The sequence below is a fragment of the Gigantopelta aegis genome, chromosome 7 (assembly GCF_016097555.1).
Source record: "Gigantopelta aegis isolate Gae_Host chromosome 7, Gae_host_genome, whole genome shotgun sequence".
Lineage (NCBI taxonomy): Eukaryota > Metazoa > Mollusca > Gastropoda > Neomphalida > Peltospiridae > Gigantopelta > Gigantopelta aegis.
Genome location: NC_054705.1, coordinates 34609896 through 34628188, shown reverse-complemented (window position 1 = coordinate 34628188; position 18293 = coordinate 34609896). Strand labels below are relative to the sequence as shown.

Below are 18293 nucleotides of genomic sequence, written 5' to 3'. Positions count from 1 at the left end.
TCCATAACTGGTTTAACAAAGGCCATGGTTTGTGCTATCCTGAATGTGGGGTGCGCAAATAAAAGATCCCTTGCTGCCAATCGGAAGAGTAGCCCATGTAATGGCGACAGCGGGTTTCCTCTCAAAATCTGTGTGGTCCTTAACCATATGTCTGACGCCATATAACCGTAAATAAAATGTGTTGAGTGCGTCGTTAAATAAAACACTTCTTTCTTTCTTCTAAATTGTTTAAGTAATTTTAGGTATGCACAAAATTCATTTGAAAAAAGTTGCGGGTTTCCTCTCTAAGACTATATGTCAAAATTACCAAATATTTGACATCCAATAACCGATGATTAATAACTCCATGTGCTCTAGTGGTTTTGTTACAAACAAAAAAACTTTAACGTGTACTGCTACCTATATATATATATATATATATATATATATATATATATATATATATATATATATATATATATATATATAGAGATATATATATACTCTATATGTAAATGCAAATAGGAGGAAAACGTTTTGTTTATCGATACCACTAGAGCCCATTTATTAATTATCCATTATTGGATGTCAAATGTTTGGAAATTCTGACACGTAGTCTTCAAGAGAAACGCGTAACATGTTTCCATTGGTAACAAGGGATCTTTGATATGTACTTTCCCACGGACAAGGAGGGGGGTTGGGGGTGGGGGGTGGGTGGGTGGCGTAGGTCGGTGGTACAGTGCTGGCCTGATGCGCGATCGATCTAGAATCGATTCCCGTTGATGGGCCCATTGGGCTATTTCTTGTTCCAGCCACTGCTCCACAACTGGTGTAACAAAGGCCGTGGTATGTACTATCCTGTCTGTGGAAATTGTGTATATGAAAGTTCCCTTGCTGCTAATTAAAAAATAGTGGCCCATGAAGTGTCGACAGCGGGTTTCCTCTCTCAATATCTGTGTGGTCATTAACCATATGTCAGATGCCATATAACCGTAAATAAAATGTGTTGAGTGCGTCGTTAAATAAAACATTTCTTTCCTTCTTTCCCACGGACAGATCAGCATCTACCAAGGCCTTTGATTATGTCAGTTGTTGAGCACTGGTTGGGACCGGAAACTCCAAAAGGTCTATTTAATGAAACATTTCTGGGGAGCATGCTCCCCAAATTCGCTCACTCCCTTGTGAGAGCTCGGCTCAGTTGCCATCGAGAAATTCAAATTTTTTTTTTTTCAGAAACAGGGCGAGACGTAGCCCAGTGGTAAAACACTCGCTGATTGCGACAGTTATAATTTTATTATATATTAATTTTCTTTTTTTACGATCCCCCTCCAAACCTCCCCAAAATTTCCGTTGGCATTCCGCCTCATGTCATTGGGGCCCCCCTAAATAGATTTTCTGAATCCGCCACTGATTTGGTAATTCTGACACTTTTCAGAGAAGCAGTTCATTTTCATGTATTGTTATTTTCGTGCTGATATCCAGTTCAAACACGAGAGAGTGAGAGTGAGAGAGAGGGAGAGAGAGAGAGAGAGAGAGAGAGAGAGAGAGAGAGAGAGAGAGAGAGAGAGAGAGAGAGAGAGAGAGAGAGAGAGAGAGAGAGAGAGAGAGAGAGAGAGAGAGAGAGAGAGATACACAGAGACAAAGACAGAGAGAGAGAGAGAGAGAGAGAGAGAGAGAGAGAGAGAGAGAGAGAGAGAGAGAGAGAGAGAGAGAGAGAGAGAGAGAGAGAGAGAGAGAGAGAGAGAGAGAGAGAATGAAAATGAGTGACAAGAATTCTACGAGCCCCTCACTTTTATTACAGCGGCCCCTCGGATCGACTAATTTGTTTTCTTTGAACATGAAATGAACATATTACTGTTATTAGCCCTACTGATTCATGCTCGTCATCGTGTAAGCCTAGCGAAAGGAAAGAAAATTGTTTATTTAACGACGCATTCAAAACATTTTATTTACAGTTATATGGCATCGGACATATGGTTAAGGACAACACAGATATTGAGAGAGGAAACCCGCTGTCGCCACTTCATGGGCTACTCTTTCACATTAGCAGCAAGGGATCTTTTATATGCACCATCCCATAGACAGGCTAGTACATACCACAATCTTTGGTGTACCAGTCGTGGTGCACTGGCTGGAGCGAGAAATAGACCAATGGGCCGGCCCACTGACGGGGATCGATCCCAAACCGACCGTGCATCAAGCGAGCGCTTTACCACTGGGCTACATCTCGCCCCCTAAGCCTATGGAAGTATGGTGAGTTCGTTTATTGTTGTCATTATACAATGTATAAGACAATGGTTGGTGGTGGTGGTGGTGGTGGCATTTGTATTAAGCTGCCGTTTTGCTATAGGGCCCCACAGATGCTTAAACGACACGATATAATATTTTATAATCTAATAAAAAAGAGCATTACGGACAATCGGTACTAAGAAAAACTTGTTTTATATTTCGAGATCTCTAAATATTAAGTCGAGATCTTTAGATATTAAGTCGAGATCTCTAGATATTAAGTCGAGATCTCTAGATATTAAGTCGAGATCGAGATCTTTAGATATTAAGTCGAGATCTCTAGATATTAAGTCGAGATCTTATTATCTCGAAATCACAACATACCTCGAATGAATGAATGAATAAATGAATGAATGAATGGATGGATAAATGAATGAATGAATGGATGGATGGATGAATGAATGAATGAATGAATGAATGAATGGATGGATGGATGGATGGATGGATGGATGGATGGATGGATGGATGGATGAATGAATGAATGTTTAACAACACCCCAGCACAAAAATAAAAGTCGGTTATTGGGTGTTAAAAAAACCCAAAAACAATACAAAACAAAAGATTTACATCGAGATCACGAAATATAAAACTCCTTTTATTTTAGTACGGATTGGCCCTAATGCTCTTTCGTGATATACTAGTATAATTAAAATAAAAAATAACACCAATAACAATAAATTAAAGTTTAATAACAGAATGATGTATTTCTGAAAACGTAAAGCAAGCATTATGATTACATCTTAACGAAATTGAGTTATCTACTCGAAATTTTTTTTTTTTTTTATTGTTTTACTTCTGCTAAAGCTATATACATTTTCTAATAACTGATTGTCTTTGGAATTAAAGCAAAATGTAAAACAGTGTGCGATTGGTTGATGTCTAATGGCCGCGTGAACCAAAGTGGCGCATGCCCCCCATTCTGCCTCCCATTCGTCCACTTGATCTGCCCCTACTGCCCATTCTACCCTGTTGTTGGCTGTCTTTGTCTGCAAAAAAAGAAAAAAAGAAAAAAAAGTAATAATAATAATGATAATAATGATAATAAAAATAAAATAATAATAAATAATAATAATAATAAATGATAATGATAATAATGATGATAATGTTAAAAGTTTGTTTTTGTTTAACGACACTACTAGAGCACATTGATTTTTTTTAATCATCGGCTATTGGATGTTTGGTAATTTTGTACATTTAGTCTTAGAGCGGAAAATCCGCTACATTTGTTTTTTCTTTAGTAGCAAAGTATCTTTTATATGCACCATCCCACAGACAGGATAATACATACCACGATTTCGTGGTGCACTGGCTGGAACGAGAAATAGCCTAATGGACCCACCGACGCGGATCGATCGTAGACCGACCGCGCATCAGACGAGTGCTTTAGCAACCGGCTACGTCCTGCCCCATGATAATAATGATAATAATAATAATGATAATGATAATAATAATGATGATAATGATAATGATAATAATGATGATATTGATGATAATGATAATAATGATAATAATAATGATAATGATAATACTGATAATGATGATGATAATGATGATAATGATAATAATGATAATGATAATGATGATGATGATAATGATAATGATAATGATGATAATGATAATGATAATGATAATAATGATAATGATGATAATGATAATAATGATAATGATGATGATGATGATGATAATGATAATAATGATAATGATAATGATGATAATGATAATGATAATGATAATGATAATGATAATGATAATAAAATGAATAAAACTACTAAAATAAAAAGTAAACAAGTCTAGACAAAACAAAACAAAATCCAAGCAAAACAAATACAGGTAAATAAAATTAAAATCTATCTATATATCACATTTAATAATTGCCCCCCCCCCCCCCCCCCCCCACCTCCCCATTCACGGGCATTTTCTGACGCCTATGACTATTCTTGTACCACGACTGAACAGCGGTAATAAAATTGTTTTAACATACAACTCACAGTTGTAACTGATAATTAAGCAATTATAGACCCATATTTAAGACTTTTAACAAACAAATACGCCAAACAATTAATTTAGAGTATACAGTTATTTACATGTCGTTCGGTTTTGTAAAAATAACTGGTATAGCAATTCACCGTACAGTCGTAATATAAATGTTTAGAGTACACAATTCAAATGTCGGTCGGTTTTGTAAAAATAACTGGTATAGCAATTCGCCGTAATGTTTAAAGACAGAAATGTGTTATGTAATGTTAAACTGGAAGCAATATCTGGTGGTGGTGTTTTGCTTTGTTTTGGTTTGTTTTTTGTTGTAGTTTTTTCCATCGTTGTGGGAGCACAACCTAGATTTTTTAATCGTTATTTTAAAAGAAGAAGTTTTTTTTTTAACGACACCACTAGAGCACATTGATTTATTAATCATCGGCTATTAGATGTCAAACATTTGGTAGTTTTATCATAGCCTATAGTGTTACAGATGAAACCCGCTACATTTTTCCATTAACACATACCACGGCTTTTGATATACCAGTCAACGAGAAATAGCCCAATTGGCCCACCGACAGGTATCAATACCAAACCGACTGCACATCAAGCGAGCGCTTTACCACTGGGCTACATCCCGCCCCTTTATTTAAAAAAAAAAAAAAGAAAGAAAGAAAGAAAGAAATAAGAAAGAAAAAACCCCCAAAACCAACCAAAACCTACGGGCCTAATTTCCTTGTGAGCAGGGAGGTCCAGAGCCATCGACACCCTCCCTGGATCAGCGCCTTGTTAAAACACTATCACAAAACGTACATTACCCCCACCCCCCCCCCCCCCCCCCCCCCCCAAAAAAAAAAAGAAGAAGAAAAAATAAAAAATAAAATAAAATAAAAATAAAACAAAAAACAACAACAAAACAAAACAAAACAAAACAAAAACAAAAGAACAAAAACAAAAAAACAAACAAAAACAAAACCCCTTACCTTGTCCTCTCTGCATCTGTCCTCCCTTCCTCTGCTCTTTCATCATGTCCATCATCTTTTTCTTCATCATTTCCTTCCTCTTTTCCATGTCTTTCTTCTGCATCTTGTCCTCCATCTTCCCGTCCATCTCCTTCATCTTCTTGTGCATGTCCTTGGCCTTGTCCTTCATGTCCTTGGGCATGTCCTTCATCATGCCCTTCATTTTCTCATGCATCTTCTCCATCTTCTCCTTCATCTCCTTCATCTTCTCTTTCATGTCTTCCGGCATTTCGTCCATCATCTTCTTCATCTTTTCCTTCATCTCCTTCATCTTTTCCATCATTCCTTTCATCTTTTCTTGCACTTCCCCAGACTCTCCGCTGTCCGGCTGATCGTCGTCATCTTCATCGCTGCTGTCATCGTCGTCGTTTCCATTGCCATTATTATCTCCTTGATGCTGCTCGTTCTGGTCGTTATCGTTTCCTTGACCCTGGCCTTGTCCCTGACCCTGACCTTGACCTTGACCCATGCCTTGTTCTTGCCCATCATTATGTGACGACTGCTGGAGCCAAAAATAAATAATATAAATAATAATAATAAATAAATGAAATTCATTTCAATATGGGCAACAAGTACACAGTTTTATAACCCATATATATTTTTTTTAAACGTTGATGACTATAAATAAATTTTTAAAAAGCCCCTGCGATTTCTATCTTTAATCTAGTAAAGTAAACTTTCTCTGTTTCACACCATCTCGAAGGAAGGAGTGGCTCCTGAACGTTTCTCCATGTAAATATGAAAGCCTTTGGATGTTTACCTCAAAGTTTTACATAAAAAAACCCACTCGTGTTATCTCAAATACCGGCCTCAGTGGTCTCATGATTAAGCCATCGGACATAAGGCTTGCAGGTACTGGATTCGCAGCCCGGTCCCGGCTCCCTCCCAGAGCGAGTTTTAACGACTCAATGGGTAGTACCACTACACCCTCTTCCTTCTTCTGATAAAAGAATCTAATTCAATTTAAAAAAAATTTATTTCAAGAAACAGTAGAGAACTTGCCACGTATTAAATGCACGTCTAAAAATACGCATTAAATATATTTTCTTGTTTAGAATATCAGTGTCTGTATATTCAATCTGTTTCTGGTCATCTTAATATTTGTAAGAAGCTCAAACTGAATTTTGTCAAATAATTTCATACGTACGAAAACATTTTTTTTAGGAAATAAAATGAAATTTAACCTAGTACAAATACTAGAAACTCGTTTAATATACAGCCACTAATATTTTATGCAGAAAAATCTATTTGATATGTAATTACAGTCGTTAAAAGGTCTCTGTTAGTCGATAACATCTTAAAAATTGCAGCAAAATCAGGACTGTCGCTTTAAATGAAGGCACATGGTGACACGATTATCAAATATACTATTTTCAACAAGTCTGTATTTTAGTTCGTATGTAGTGATATTGGAGATGTCTGTGGTTTACTTAATTTGCTTGTAATTTCATAAATTAATTTAGAAATTTTACGGAAGGTGCTTATACTGATGCAATTAAATAGTGCTTTCAATTTTAATGCGCTAGTTTTTTTTTTTTATAAAAATAGCATGGCTTCATAAGCCTTTTGCATGTGTTCATAAAAGAATTACATTGAAATATGTAGTGATATTCATCTCCAATATCATTTCCTTCGCACACTGTACATACTCTCTGTTTTTGACAGGGGTGCTACTCCAGCGTCCTGTTTCAATGGGTAAGATTTCTAAACAATGATTATATGTTCAGAATTTTAGAAGGATGGTCCACAATTCATTCATCATTTCGCTCAGACCAAATCCATGGTATATGAGGTAAAATAAACATAACATATTCTATACAATGAGAACAAATATAAACATTTAATATTTCTATTGGGAGAATAAAATAATAATGAAATAATAGGATATATACATATACACACACCAGTATATAAATGACATAAATACATATACATACATCTGTAAAATTGTCTTGTTTTAAGACCTTGTGTTACATACTAGCAAAGATTTATTAATATTTATTTTACTGTGTCTGTTAAACAATATCTTCAATTTAATGGGACATTCCTGAGTTTGCTGCATTGTAAAATGTTTCCGACTAATAAAATATTTCTACGATTAAACTTACATATTAAATATATTTTCTTGTTTAGAATATCAGTGTCTGTATATTAAATGTGTTTCTGATCGTCTTAATATTTGTAAGTAGCCCAGACTAGATTTCGTATGTACGAAATTGTTGGGGTTTGTTTTAGGAAATAAAATAAAATTTAACCTAGTACAAATATTAGAACGATCAGAAACACGTTTAATATACTCCCACAAATATTTTATGCAGAAAAATATATTTGATATGTAAGTACAATCGCTAAAAGGTCTCTGTTAGTCGATAACATCTTAAAAATTGCAGCAAACTCAGGAATGTCCCTTTAATAACACTAGGAGATTGGCACTAGTAGCTAGATAATAGCGTTTTCTAAAATCATTTAATGTATTGCATTCAAATAAAAAAAATGGAATTCGCCGCCGATATATTTTTTGTTACAAATACAGCAATTTTTCGGCTAATTTAATAAAGTAATTTTACAAAAATAATAAATTAAATAAAAGCACTGCTTGTTGATAACAGTTTCGCTAATCCACACTTAAAAGGACAGAGAGACAGAGAGACAGACAGACAGACAGACAGACATACAGACAAATTGTTTATTAAAGTCTCACCTCAGTTAAAACATAACACATCACTAAACACCATAAATCTAAAATGGCACTGAACCACTCCATATGGAGTTATCAGAGACTATAACATATTAATAAAAAAAATATTATATAAAAAAAAAAAATGCTAAAACACCTTTAAAACATTTAACATGAAATAAAATATTATAAAAAAAAAAAAAATGCTAAAACACCTTTAAAACATTTAACATGAAATAAAATATATCAAATAGTTATCTAAATAAAACGCCCAATTGCAGTTAATAATACAGAATCATACACTTATATAAAAAAAAATCAGTTAACGTATAAAACACCATGACGCTTTCCTAAAATTAATGTGCAGGTCTTGGCAATAAATCTGTTCAAAGTATGACTGGATAATATGACTCTTTTTTTCTTCTAGATCTGTAGCAGTTATAAAACCATCCCATAATTCTATATATTTAATAAGCAAAATATCCCTCAAATCTTTATACATGAAAGGTCTACAACAACATTAATTGATTATTAAACTGATTTTGCTGCCACCAAATAAAACTTAAAGGAACAGACTCTAGTTTTTAAACACTAAGGCGTATTTTTCACCTAGACTCTAGTTTCAACCCGTAAACATGGACACTAAGTTTGGTTAATTTACAAATTTGTAACAAATTTGGATACAACAGAGTGAAACAAGAGTCTGTGATGTTGAAATACCCTTAAAATAGACTAAAATGCGATTCCATAACAGTTATTTCTCAGACGCACGTTCATTTTTAAAAATATGAAAAATGGATTTTGTGGTATTAGAAACACCAGGATAACCAGAAACACTTCGGTTGTACGGAAATAGTTAATCTAAATAATAAAGTATAAGTAATGTTTGATTTCAGTGATCATAAATGACTCTTAATAGTAAAAAATATGCCTTAGTGTTTAAAAAATAGCGTGTGTTCCTTTAAAGTAAAAACTGGATTTGATGAATTTAAAATCCCATTATGTGACTTAACTCATGATTTTTATTTTGTTTTACTTGGTTTTATTTTATTATATATATAATTATAATATACAGTTATATCAAAATATTTTATTTAAAATATATTTTATTTTGTTTTTATTGTTAATTTAATTCAACTTATTATCTACTATATTTAATTTAACATAACATTTTTTGTTAATCTCATACATTGTATATTTATTTTTATTTTATATCTAGTTTAGTTTATTTGTTTTAATGCAGGCCTATATTCGTCTTATTTAAATTTCATTTTATTTACAGTTGTTTTCATTTACTAACTAGTACATGTATCTAACTAGTATATTATTTAAGTTATCTGAATACTACTAATAATAGAAAGTAAATGATATTAGTATTACGTTTTATTTTGCACTTTGATGCCATTTAAATTAAGCATGGATAATCACTTAAGCAATCAATCAGTTTGTTTGTAAACCTCAGTGGCGTAGGAAGGTGCCAAAAAGTGTGTGTGTGTGGGGGAGAGGGGGGGGGGGCACACTTTTATATTTACACACTTTTACACTATTATAAAGCAAATATAAAGCAAAATATCTTAAAAGTAGGGGGTGGCACATGCCCCCCTTGCCCCCACCCCCCGCTGCCTACACCAGTGATCTTTTTAGATACTATTTTACTATTGTCATATTATTTTAGCAAGGTTTGATCATAAATGACATTTGAACATTGTTTTTTTCTAAATCCGACCCGTCATACTCGCAAACATCTTGTACAAAGTTTTCGTGCATTTATTGAAACTACCGAAATACGCGTTGATCGGTTAGGATTCGTTACACGTTGGTTCGTAATAATATTTGTACTTTTATTCGCTCTAAATTGTTGTTTAAATCATTAAGTTTAAGAACATGTCACACAATGTCGACATATTGCATATATATATATATTTTTTTTTTAATAAAAATAAATATACATTTTTAAAGAAAAATGCAGAACATATCTATAGCAGGAACGTTTTTGTTTTAAATTTATTTTGTTAATTATTTTTTAAAACCATATTTAAAAACCAAATTCTGAAAATATCCTCTGACCTTTACGTAATTTTGTAATGTAAATGTGTTAAAAATACAGCAATAACCATTACATTTTGTAAAAATGTAATTAAAAAATAAATGTTTTATGCAAATAAAATAAGATATATGAGTGATCCCTACAGTACTCACCTGCTGTGAAATGCCTATAATGGCAAGCAGCAAGAATGCAATTACAATTTTCGAGTTCATGATGTCCCGCAAACTTCTAACTAAATTTGCCTGTAAACTTAAACTTTTCGCTACCCTACACTCGGTATTACTGAGGACAAACCAGGTATCACCCCGTATTTATTGCCGACGAAACACGTGAGTCATTTAAATATACATGACTTAGACATTTTTAAAACTCGTGACCATGAGTAAATATTTTTAAAAACAAGATATGCTTTGTTGAACGCTATTCAATACCCAAACCAGTCCCGTGCTACAAAAACTGCTGCGTCAACCTATAATTTTGACCTCATTTGTAATACGTCATTACATTTTTCTAGAATGATCGAATTAACGTTAAAAAGAAGTTCAGTTCTGTTTGACTAATTCCATTTCTCGGTGCATGTGGGTCAATCCAAAGGGGTTATTTCCCGTTCCAACATTTTTGTTTGTTTGTTCAAAAACCTAAATGTATATGCCATATCAGTGGCGTAGGAATGTGTCAAAAGGTGTGTGTGGGTGGTGGGGGCACGTTTTTAAATTTACACACTTTTACACTATTATAAAGCAAAATATCTGAAAAATGTGTGTGTGGGGGGGGGGGGGGGGGGGGGGGGCACATGCCTTAGTTGCCCCCCCCCCCCCCCCCGCGTCCTACGCCAGTGCACATTTATCAATATAGTTCATGAACTGTAGTAGAACGCTATCCTGAAAAATAGTGGACAGCAGCAATGTCTAATGACACAGTGCTATATCCGTCGAAGAACACCTTTAGTTATTTTCCGTTCCAACCATTTTTTGTCCGGTCACATATTAAAGAGAGAGAGAGAGAGAGAGAGAGAGAGAGAGAGAGAGAGAGAGAGAGAGAGAGAGAGAGAGAGAGAGAGAGAGAGAGAGAGAGAGAGAGAGAGAGGGAGAGAGAGAGAGAGAGAGAGAGAGAGAGAGAGCGAGAGAGAGAGAGAGAGAGAGAGAGAGAGAGAGAGAGAGAGAGAGAGAGAGAGAGAGAGAGAGACAGACAGAGGGAGGGAGTGAGTGAGTGAGTGAGTGAGTAAAAGAGAAAATGATGATATATAACTGTAAATGTAAAATAAAAGTTGTTTTGTTCAACCACTCCATACAGTTTAGGTAAAACAAAGCTGCCACAAACCTTCTGACCACCGGCTCAGTATTAGGATCTTAAAGACAGTATCATTCCATTACGTCTAATCCCCGATTTGTCCAAGTGCCAATTGGTCTGGAAAAACAGAGAGAGCTCTAGTTGTAATTTAAGATCGTATCTTGGAATTACCTGCGTAATAAATAGACTAGTAGGGTGCAGTCTTTACTTAGGACGCTTGGGCGCTTATATTAGTTAACGGATTTACTTAAAATGCCATGAACATGATTCTACTTGTTTGGGTCTGTTTTGTACTAGTATTAACTGATGTAAGTATTTAATTGCGTTAGCTAATATTAACTGATATGTCTCCATTGATGTAACCAGGATTTGATACGTGTGGATCGGGGAGGGGGTGCTAGCAACACTCAAGTTATGTTATGGGGTGTCAGAAAAAAAAAGGTTGTGGGGGAAAAATGGGTGTGATTGTGGCTACGTCAGTAGATACCTCCAATTCGGTTTGGATTTGTTTGAAATGTTTTGGATCTACTTAGTTATACTTTTTCTGCGATGTGTGTACTACATATCAACTCATGTTAATTGAGAATTTTCAACGTTTGTTTGAAATAAGAACAGGTGCGTCTTGAACCTTTCAAAATGTAAATAGTGGATTAGTTACGAGTATTTTTCAATATGGAAAATATCAACCGAGTCTTATGTTGACTAGACGAGGTTGATATTTTACATATTAAAAAATACGAGTAGCGAATTCTATTTATCCTATAACACTTCTAAAATAACATTCTAATTAATTTTTTAGTAAATCACAGTACTAAAGTCGCCGCCATCGATAATATAACGTCATCACGATTAGCACGGATTATTTTGATGTCATGCATTTTAAACAAATCTTTGAAAACGTTACGCTCAGGTACACGGGTCTTGTTGGCTTGTAGCAAATGACCCATCCACAGCAACACATTACCTAGAGACCGTGTAAATTTGCATACCATTATTAACCGGGTTAATAAAGTAAATTATCACATGGGTTTATGACATGGATATCATGGGTAAGTTATAGGATAAACAATTTTAATTCACTTCAATGCACTTTATTTCCTTACAGAACATAAGAATAAAATAAAACTCGAATTTCACTACAGATGACCAGTTATTGTGAGATATGTGGAAAAATAAATTCAAAAGGAAAATTAAATTAAAAAAAATTTAAATAAATTAAATTGAGTGACTTACAAAAAACGATGCTTCAAATGATATTGAATGTTTAACGACACCCCAGCACACAAAAAAAAAATAAAAAAATAATAATACACATCGGCTATTGGGTGTCACATAAAATAAAAAAAATATAAAAAGTATAACAGTTGGAAACATAGAATTCTTATTAACTCAATTTGCAAATGACAAATCTATAGGATGTTAAACAAAAAACTAAAAATAATGAATGAATGAATGAATGTTTAACGACACCCCAGCATAAAAATACACATCGGCTATTGGGTGTCGCATAAAAAAATATATATAAAAAGTATAACAGTTGGAAACATAGAATTCTTATTAACTCAGTTTGCAAATGACAAATCAGTAAAAAAAAATTAGATGCAGCAGAAAAAAAAGACTAGATTTAGTTATTGTTTATTTTATTTTTTAAAATAATTAAAACAATTTTGTGTTTGTGTGGTGTTTTTTAAAAAACCCAAAAACGTTTACTGACAATATAATGCCAAATGTAAATGAATCAAATTTTTTTCAAAACATACTTCATACAACTAGGACTAAAAATTAAGACAGAAGTTCATTAAAGGGACAGTCCTGAGTTTACAACCATTGTAGAATGATTCCGAGCAATAGAGCCTTTTCGATGACGTAACATACAAATTAAATACATTTTCTTATTTAAAATATCCCCTGCGCGTGCTGTAACCTCACCGTGGTGCAGGGGTGTAACATTCTCTTTGAGAATGGCCAATACAGAACAAATTGAGTAAAAGTCAATATCTATCTGTGATATTTGTGTTTTTGCACGGTTCTTTACACTGTTTTTGTTTAACTGTTGAATTTTTATTATTGATGTTGATCATCACTTTAGATTTGCATTTACCATAGTTTGACACCCAATAGCCGATGTATTTTTCGTGCTGGGGTGTCGTTAAACATCCATTCATTCATTCATTATTATTTAAAATATCAGTGTCTATATTTACACGGTGTTTATTGTTGGCTTAAGAGAGCGTGCTTGAACCTTAATAGGTCAAAAAGAACCAAAAATAAACTCGAATGAATAAATGACGTTTTCCTTTCAAATCTGCTACAAAAAAGGTTGCCAGAACTACGGACCCGTAGCAAAACGAGTCACGAATTTGCACTCGATCTTTTGAAAGTGTGCTGATCATGTTTACAATAGACGGTCGTCCAAAACAGGTCAGACACGATCTGTACGTCACAGTGACTAGCTGTGGTTCATATTTACTTCGTTTCGCAGGGCTATTCTTTCATGGGTATCCATTTTCATTTCAAATTATTTACGTATTTATATTCAATTAGGGACGAGACGTAGCCCAGTGGTAAAGCGTTCGCTTGGTGTGCGGTCGATCTAGGATCGATCCCCGTCGGTGGACCCATTGGGCTATTTCTCGTCCCAGCCAGTGCTCCACAACTGGTGTAACAAAGGCCGTGGTATGTACTATACTGTCTGTGGGATGGTGCATATAAAAGATCCCTTGCTGCTAATCGGAAAGAGTAGCCCATGAAGTGGCGACAGCGGGTTTCCTGTCTCAGTATCTGTGTGGCCCTTAACCATATGTATGACACCATATAACAGTAAATAAAATGTGTTGAGTGCGTCGTTAAATAAAACATTTTCTTCCTTCCTTCCTATATCCAATTACAGTTTAAGTACGTTGTCCTGGGCACACACACACCTCAGCTATCTGGGCTGTGTGTCCAGGACAGTGAGTTAGTTGTTAGTGAGGGAGAAGAGGGTGTAGTGGTCTTACACCTACCCATTGAGTCTTTAGAACTCGTTCTGGGTGGGAGCCAGTACCGGGCTGCGAACTCTGTACCTACCAGCCGTATGTCGATATCGCCGAGGCCGGTATGGGTATTCGTTCAAGTCGTGCGGGGTGTAGGCCAGTGGTAAAGCGCTTGCCTGATACGCGGTCGGTCTGCGATCGATCCCTGTCGGCCGGTTTTCACTAATAATACAGGGTGGATGTGTACTGATGTTAAAAAAAAAGAAGAAAAAAAAGGATCTCATTAAAGGGACATACCCTAGTTTTTAAACACTAAGACATATTTTTGACTATTATAGCCATTTTTGATAACTGAAATCATACTTTACTTAGATTTTATGGTTTAGATTATCCATTTCCGTACATTCGAAGTGTTTTTGGTCATCCTGTTGTTTTTAATATCACAAAATGCATTTCTCGTATTTTTAAAAACGCATGTGCGTCTTAGAAGTAACAGTTATGGAGGCGAGTTTTAGTCTATTTTTAGAGGGTATTTCATCATTTCAAAGTCACAGACTCATGTTTCACTCAATTGTAACTTTATCCACATGTGCTACAGGTTGGTAGATTAACTAAACTTAGTGTTAATTTTCACGGGTTGAAGCTAGGGCATGTCATTGGTTTAATCTGGGTAAAAAATGTATGCAAGTTTACTTCATCTAGTACCAGTATCTGTGTGGTCCTTAACCGTATGTCCGACACCATATAACCGTAAATAAAATGTGTTGAGTGCGTCGTTAAATAAAACATTTCTTTTATGTCTTTTCCTTCCTTCATCTAGTACCACTGTGTAAAATAGCTTTGTGCTTGCTTGAAACATGTATGGAGTACCTGTAAAAAACACCTATCAGTATCCACAAACACCTAACCAGTGTAACCAGTATAGCCTGAGTAAATACACGAATGGATGAATGAGTGAGTGAATGTTTGATTGAATGAATGAACGAATGAAGGAATGCTTAATAAAACGTGAGGGTATGTTCACAATCTAATTAAAATTAGCTCCACTATTACATGTGGATCTAACAGCAGCCCGTTGGAGCTCATGTCCAGTTGACCTTTCATTTGACCAATCAAAACCTTACTTGCAAAATCATGCCAGTGATTTGAAAAGAATTTGAAAACATTCGGGATTATGCCGAGTATACGAAATGATTCGGGTGAATTACGAAGTATGCCGGAAACTAATTTCAATATAATTTTTTTATATAAAATTAGTTTTAAGACGAAAAAAAACCCGTGATGGTATAGCCATAAAATCTGTTTATATTAGTATACAATCCAGAGTTTATTACTGCATTCCCCCACCCCCACCCCCCTGTTCTTTCAATGTTGAAATTGACCAACAAGTTCGCCTATTGCATAGTCTCGACCGATATTTTTAGAATTTGTATGCTCCTGAATAACGTTATAAAAGGCGAAGTGTAATTGGTCGATATTTAAATTGTTATTTATAGATGAAATGTCACCTGGACATGTCCATGCAATGCTGTTAGATCTACTGGTGAGACCAGTAGAGCTAATTTTAATCAGATTGGGTATGTTCACAAAACGACCTGAATGTGTTGTACATAATACATACTACTGTCATCAGATTCCTTCTCAACGGACGGGGTCAGACGTAGCCCACAGGTAAAGCGATCGTCTGATCGATCCCAGTCGGTGGGCTCATTGGACTATTTCTCGTTCCAGCCAGTGCGCCACGACTGGTATATCAAAGTCCCTTACTACTAATGAAAAAATGTAGCGGGTTTCCTATCTTAAGACTATATGTTACAATTACCGAATGTTTGATATCCAATAGCCAATGATTTTAAATCAATGTGCTCCAGTGATGTTGTTGAACAAAGCATACTTTAACTCGGCTGACATAACTGGTGTTGTTGGATCTACACATGCAACACAATAATCTGGTGCATCCCTTGAATACATCTAAATGCTGCTGTGCAAGGTTGTCCAGTGTCAAGACATTAGCACTTTGAAGTACATGCGTATATAAAAAGGGTCGCCTGGTGCACACCTGGCCCCGTGCTTATAAACCTTAAAGTCTAGACTTTAATAAAGTCCAGACTTTAACGTCATGGCAACGCCATTCAAATAGCATTACGTTAAAGTCTGGACTTTAAGTTTTATAAGCACGGGACCTGGATGTTCAGCAATTCTCGATCAATTAATGCATATAGTCTGTTTCATCAGTTTTGGTAAACCCTACCTTTTTTAAGTGTATTCTCAAAATCAAATTTCGTGCAATCTCAGGCCCGTAGCCAAGGGGGATCGGACGATCATCCTCCTCCTCCTCCTCCCCCCCCAGGATTGAGAGTTCCGCTCAAATGAAAAAAAATAAAATCGGATTTTACATATAAAAGTCCTTGTCCCCAAATGACCGGGATAACGTAGCCGGGTTTGCTACCCGTCGGACTCCTCAATCACCAAATCCGTTATAGCGGCATGGTTAAATAATAACAATGTATTAATGCTTTAGCACCTCCGGCGACTACATACATACATACATACATGAGTGCTTCTATGAGACAGGAGCGCCTTTCTAATTTGACGCTTCTAACGATTCATTATGACCAATATATAGATGTGAACGAGGTTGCAACATTATTCGCCCAACAGCACCCGAGGAAAATGCAACTCGACTCTATGTTTATACAGTGAAATGATATAATCTTATGCAAGTTAGGGAGCGGAACGTAGCAAGAACGTTTGTCCGAGGTTCCATTTGCTGAAGGTTCGATCCTCCTCGGTGGGCCCGTTTGATTATTTCCCGTTTCAACCAGTGATCCATAACGGGTCCATCAAAGGACGTCGTGTGTGCTATCCTGTTTGTGGGATGTGGAAAGTTTCCTCTCAAAATCTGTGTGGTCCTTAACCATATGTCTGACGCCATATAGCCGTAAATAAAATGTGTTGAGTGCGTCGTTAAATAAAACATTTCTTTCCTTTCTTTCATTATACAAAATACATGGTATCGGTCTGAACAACACGAAGATGCTGTCTCTCAGTGTTGAACAGGACAAGACAAGTAAATATTACAAAATGTGGCAGTTGTGAAGTCAGTATATTGAAACACGAATTAGGCTGATATCAGAATTGTGCTACATGCAAAATGTACTTCAGGAAAGTGAACACAACACATTGTAATTAGCAGTGATGTTCTCGTATTGCTTCTGTATTGTCGTAATGCGAGTATAGTTAGAGTAAAGAAAATACTCGTGTATCTCCTTACATACAATGAAAGAACATATTCCAGTCATACCCGGTACCGTATAAATCAGCACTTGCTATGTATGACCAGCTAAAGCGTATGCAGCACTGTAATATGAAAGAAAGAAAGAAAGAAAGAAAAATGTTTTATTTAACGATGCACTCAACACATTTTATTTACGGTTATATGGCGTCAGATTTTGAGAGGAAACCCGCTGTCGCCACTACATGGGCTACTCTTTCCAATTAGCAGCAAGGGATCTTTTATTTGCGCTTCCCACAGGCAGGATAGCACAAACCATGGCCTTTGTTGAACCAGTTATGGATCACTGGTTGGTGCAAGTGGTTTACACCTACCCATTGAGCCTTGCGGAGCACTCACTCAGGGTTTGGAGTCGGTATCTGAATTAAAAATCCCATGCCTCGACTGGGATCCGAACCCAGTACCTACCAGCCTGTAGACCGATGGACTAACCACGCCGCCACCGAGGCCGGTTTATGGTTATATGGCGTCGGACATATGGTCAAGGACCACACAGAAATTGAGGGGAGGAAACCCGCTGTCGCCACTTCACAGGCTACTCTTTTCGATGAGCAGCAAGGGATCTTTTAAATGCACCATTCCACAGACAGGACATACCACGGCCTTTGTTACACCAGTTGTGGAGCACTGGCTGGAACGAGAAATAGCCCAATGGGTCCACCGACGGGGATCGATCCAAGACCGACCGCGCATCAAGCAAGCGAACGCTTTACCATTGGGCTACGTCCCGCCCCCCCCCCCCCCCCCC

The 18293-nt window shown here is 36.0% G+C and overlaps 1 protein-coding gene across 2 annotated transcripts; it reads right to left on the bottom strand.

Annotated features, from left to right (window-relative positions):
* Positions 1 to 2940: 2940 nt before the first annotated feature.
* On the bottom strand, positions 2941 to 10299 carry LOC121376876 (suppressor of Mek1-like). Of its 2 annotated transcripts, none has more exons than XM_041504661.1 (3): positions 10141 to 10299; positions 5226 to 5766; positions 2941 to 3254 (listed from the first exon to the last, which is right to left on the bottom strand). In XM_041504661.1, exons 1-3 carry the CDS (start codon positions 10198 to 10200, stop codon positions 3148 to 3150), a joined length of 708 nt encoding a protein of 235 aa, XP_041360595.1. In that variant the 5' UTR covers positions 10201 to 10299; the 3' UTR covers positions 2941 to 3147. The 2 variants fall into 2 exon arrangements, with proteins under 2 accessions (XP_041360595.1, XP_041360596.1); XM_041504662.1 differs by having other exon boundaries at positions 5226 to 5763; positions 10141 to 10297.
* Positions 10300 to 18293: the final 7994 nt, after the last annotated feature.